Here is a 3,715-nt window from a genome sequence, read left to right as displayed (position 1 = left end):
TCAGCCTCCCGTGGTCCTGCAGGGAGTCCCCCTCAGCCTGGGCCTGGCCACCACCCCCCAACGACCGGCCTGCGCCCGCACCTGTGTACTCCTCCGGGTGCGTGCGGTTCCCGTTGCGGAAGAACTTGAGCGTAGGGTACTCCGTCACACCAAACTCCTCAGCCAGCTCGGGCTGCGCAGGCCCGTCCACCTTGGACAGCGTGACCGCCGTTGACTCGGCCGCGAGCAGGGCAGCTGCCTTGCTGTACTCGGGGGCCAGGGCCTTGCAGTGCCCACACCACGGGGCATCTGGGGGACGGGGCCATGAGTGCCCCAGGCCACCACAACCCCAGGAGCACCCTCTCCACACCTGACAACCCAGCAGGGAACAAGTGTGCTCCTCCATTCTGCCCTGAGCCCTGGCCATGGCCAAGCTGAGCGCCAGCGCCTCTTTGTGGACCCCCAGGCTGCGGCGCAGGGACCAACAAGGCTTGGGAGGGCTTGAAAGACCGCCCCTCCCTACAGCCGCGCCTGTAATCCCAGCACTTTTGGAGGCAGAGGCGGGTGGATCACCTGAGGTTGGGAGTTAGAGACCAGCCTGGCCAACCTGGAGAAAACCCCTCTCTACTAAAAATACAAAAAACAATTAGCCAGGATTGGTTGCGTATGCCTGTAATCCCAGCTACTCGGGAGGCTGAGGCAGGAGAATCGCTTGAACCTGGGAGGCGGAGGTTGCAGTGAGCCAAGATTGTGCCATTGCACTGCAGCCTGGGCAACAAGAGCAGAACTCCGTCTCTAAAAAGGAAAAGACCCCTCCCTTTCCTGCCCTGTAAGGCTGGGGCTCCCAGGCCCATGTGGCTGCCTGTGAAGACCTCCCAGGCAACGACGGTTCCTATCTGTGTCAAGGGTTGTAGAAAGACCACAGAGCACGTGCATCGGGGACCTCTGTGGGCCCCCAAAGCCCGAACACTGCCTGGGCCTCCGCAGAGTCTGTGGGATGCCCTGGCAGCTGGAGGAGTGGCTGGCAAGGCGGCGACTCAGGCACCACGGCCGCTGGCTGACCAGGGAGGCACAGGTGCTCTCATGTCCTGTGGGTACCCCCAGTACTACCACTGCTCCTGCCTGCCCCAACCGGACCCCGAGGACCCTCCTAGAGAGCTCCTGGGCACAGTGGGGGCAAGTGCCTCAGGGGAGGCCTCTCTCGGGCACATGCCCTGCATTTGCTGGCAAAGGGTGGGGCCCCCAGGTGGGCCCCGCTAGTCTCCGCCGGTCCCCAGCTCCACTGGCCCCAGCACTCACAGAACTCCACCAGCAGGGCAGGGTGCTCCCGCAGGGCCAGGCCCAGCGTGTGGCGGCTCAGCACCAAGATCCCATCCTCCTTGGGGATTTCCTCCTCTGGAGGCTCCTCTGAGGGGCTCTTGGGTCCCTGCTCCTGACCCCAGGGGCACGAAGCCCTGAGCAGCAGGAGCAGTACAGGCAGAAGCTGGCGGCTCATGGTGCTGCCAGGGCCCGTGGGGCAGGGGCAGATAAGGGGGCCAGAAGCCAAGCAGCAGCTGCCACGTGGCACACAGGCCTGGTTCCAGCAAAGATAAGGCCCGTGCGGCCCCCCCAGCCCCCAGGGGAGGGGAGGCAGAAAGAGACAACACGCAGGGCACCGAGACAGGGCCACGTTTAATGGGACAGCTCAGGGGATAGCGCCAGGCCCAGGGGGTCCCGGGACAGAGCAGGGGCAGCAGGGGAGGGTCTGGTCACTCACGGGGGGTGCTGGGGATGCTTGGGAGTCCCTGTGCAGCAGCTGAGGGAGGTGGGGGAGACAAGGACTGGGGGTTCAGTCCTTCCAGTCCTGGCAGATGCGGAGACCCCACTCCCAGGACAGGTGGTGCGTCCTGTCATCGTCGGTGAAGAGGGACACGACCAGGTAGGGGCCCCGCACCAGTGCACCCCTCGGCGCTTCCTCCACCGGAGTCACAAACTCATACTCCTGGGCGCTTGGGCCGTAGCTGCCCACCATGTAGACGGTCTTGTCCACTAGGGAGGGCGAGGGCATCAGGGCTGTCCTCTGTCCGCCCCCCACTTCTCCCCCCCCGCCCTGTTCCCCCCCCACCCGCTGCCCTCACCGCGCAGGCCCCGGCGGTAGGTGTGGTGCAGACACTTGAGGCCGCTGACAATCTCCCTGTGGACCTGGGAAAAGAGGCATTAGGAGTTCCCTCTGGGGACCAGGCCTCTGGTTGCTGCCCCCATCCCCAACCCCTCTGCCCACTGCCCTGTCTCTCACCTTGAAGGTGATCTTCACTCTGTAATCAACACCTTCCTTCAGGACAAACACCTGGTCCTTCAGAACAGCCAGGTCCCCTATTGGGGAAACTGCAGCTAGGGTCGGAACTCCCTACAGGCTGAGACCTGCTCCAGGAGCCCCCACGTGGGGTGTGGTGCCCATGAGGTCTGCGATTGTCATGGCCCAGGGCGTGGAACTCAAGGGTGCAGGAGTGTGCCTGGGAGGGCCCTACCTGCATTCAGGGGGCAGCACCCTGCGAGTTACCTGTGAGATCCATGACGACGGGCACTGGAGCCTGCTCCGACAGGAGTGTTAGCCTGGTCACCTGCACATTGGGCAGGCTTGGGTCTGAGGAGAAACTGGAAGTCTGCAGGATGCCCCCCCTCACCCCCGCTGGGCTTCCCACCAGCACCCCCAGACCCAGCCCTCCAAGCCCAGGCCCCTGCCATACCCACGGCCGGTGGCAGGGGCCCCAGCAGCGCCCGCTTGTACTCGGCCAGGCTCCTGTCGTCCGGGTCCAGCTGCCGGATCTCCAAGAGGCTCTTCCTCCCTGGCGCCCGGTACTCGGGCACAGCCTCATCCAGCACCTCGTCCACTGCTGGTGGCCCACCCTCCTTGTCAGCCAGGAGGACTGGGGATGGGGAGGGGCATGAGCAGTGGCCACTAGCAGACCCTGGCATTCCAGCACCAGGCTGGAGCCCCCTCTGGCCAGCTGTACCTCCCACTACCCAAAGGGACTCAAGGGGAAGCCTCTGGGAGAGGGCAGGCGGCCTGGGGAGGTGCCACACCGCACCCAGACCTTCAGGAGGGGCCTCCAGAAACCACCAAGCCTGCAGCTCCTCTGGCCCAGATGTCCACAAAGGCCCCCTTGCCTGACTCGAAGACCAAAGGGTGGGGGAGTAAGACTTCAAATGAGGGCAGCCAGGGCCAGGGACTACCTGCTTGAGAGCAGCGGCCCTCAGCAGCCCCCGCCCCTAGTAGCTCCGGGGCCCTCTACCATCCTGCTCTGGGCCGGGGTCTCTGAACACTTTCCCACAGTCTAGGAGTTCCTCCCCATGGTGCTGGGGGGCTGGGAGCCGCTCTCTCCAAATCCCTGGGCTCAGGCTCTGCGCCGCCTTCCATGGTGCCCCGGGCTGGTGGTCTCCTGAAGCCCTTCTCCCTGGTGCCCTGGGCAGGGGTTTCTGAGTCCCTGCCCACTTCGCTCCAGTCTTCTCGGGAATCACCACACGCCCTACGGAGCCTGAGCCCGAGCCCCAGCCTCAGCCCCACCCAGGGGACAGGGGCTCCAGGCGGCGATGCCCAGGGGGAGAGGGTCCCAGCCCCGCGGCTTCACAAGCGGACCGGTCAGCACCTGGCTCCCTTCCCCACAGGGGTGGAGCCTGGATGAAGTCCCCCACCCCTGCCAGACCCCGGCCGGGGGTCTGCGCCGCGAGATCCCCACGCGCGCCCCCAAAGTTGCCG

The 3,715-nt window shown here is 65.5% G+C and overlaps 2 protein-coding genes across 3 annotated transcripts in view; one reads left to right on the top strand and one right to left on the bottom strand.

Moving 5' to 3' along the window:
• AXIN1 (axin 1) overlaps positions 1 to 3,715 on the top strand; it is an 80,602-nt gene that overhangs the window by 76,423 nt on the left and 464 nt on the right. The window lies entirely within an intron of this gene.
• Positions 1,632 to 3,224, bottom strand: ARHGDIG (Rho GDP dissociation inhibitor (GDI) gamma). 2 transcript variants are annotated; one of them, XM_011966877.1, is made up of 5 exons: positions 2,706 to 3,224; positions 2,519 to 2,602; positions 2,255 to 2,331; positions 2,097 to 2,160; positions 1,632 to 2,007 (listed from the first exon to the last, which is right to left on the bottom strand). In XM_011966877.1, the coding sequence occupies exons 1-5, from the start codon at positions 2,932 to 2,934 to the stop codon at positions 1,808 to 1,810; spliced, it is 654 nt and encodes a 217-aa protein (XP_011822267.1). In that variant the 5' UTR covers positions 2,935 to 3,224; the 3' UTR covers positions 1,632 to 1,807. The 2 variants fall into 2 exon arrangements, with proteins under 2 accessions (XP_011822267.1, XP_011822269.1); XM_011966879.1 differs by having other exon boundaries at positions 2,519 to 2,579.

This window comes from Mandrillus leucophaeus, unplaced genomic scaffold (genome assembly GCF_000951045.1).
Source record: "Mandrillus leucophaeus isolate KB7577 unplaced genomic scaffold, Mleu.le_1.0 Scaffold78, whole genome shotgun sequence".
In the NCBI taxonomy this organism is placed as follows: Eukaryota; Metazoa; Chordata; class Mammalia; order Primates; family Cercopithecidae; genus Mandrillus; species Mandrillus leucophaeus.
The sequence above is the reverse complement of the archived record's forward strand: the minus strand, read 5'-3'. Positions and strand labels throughout refer to the sequence as shown.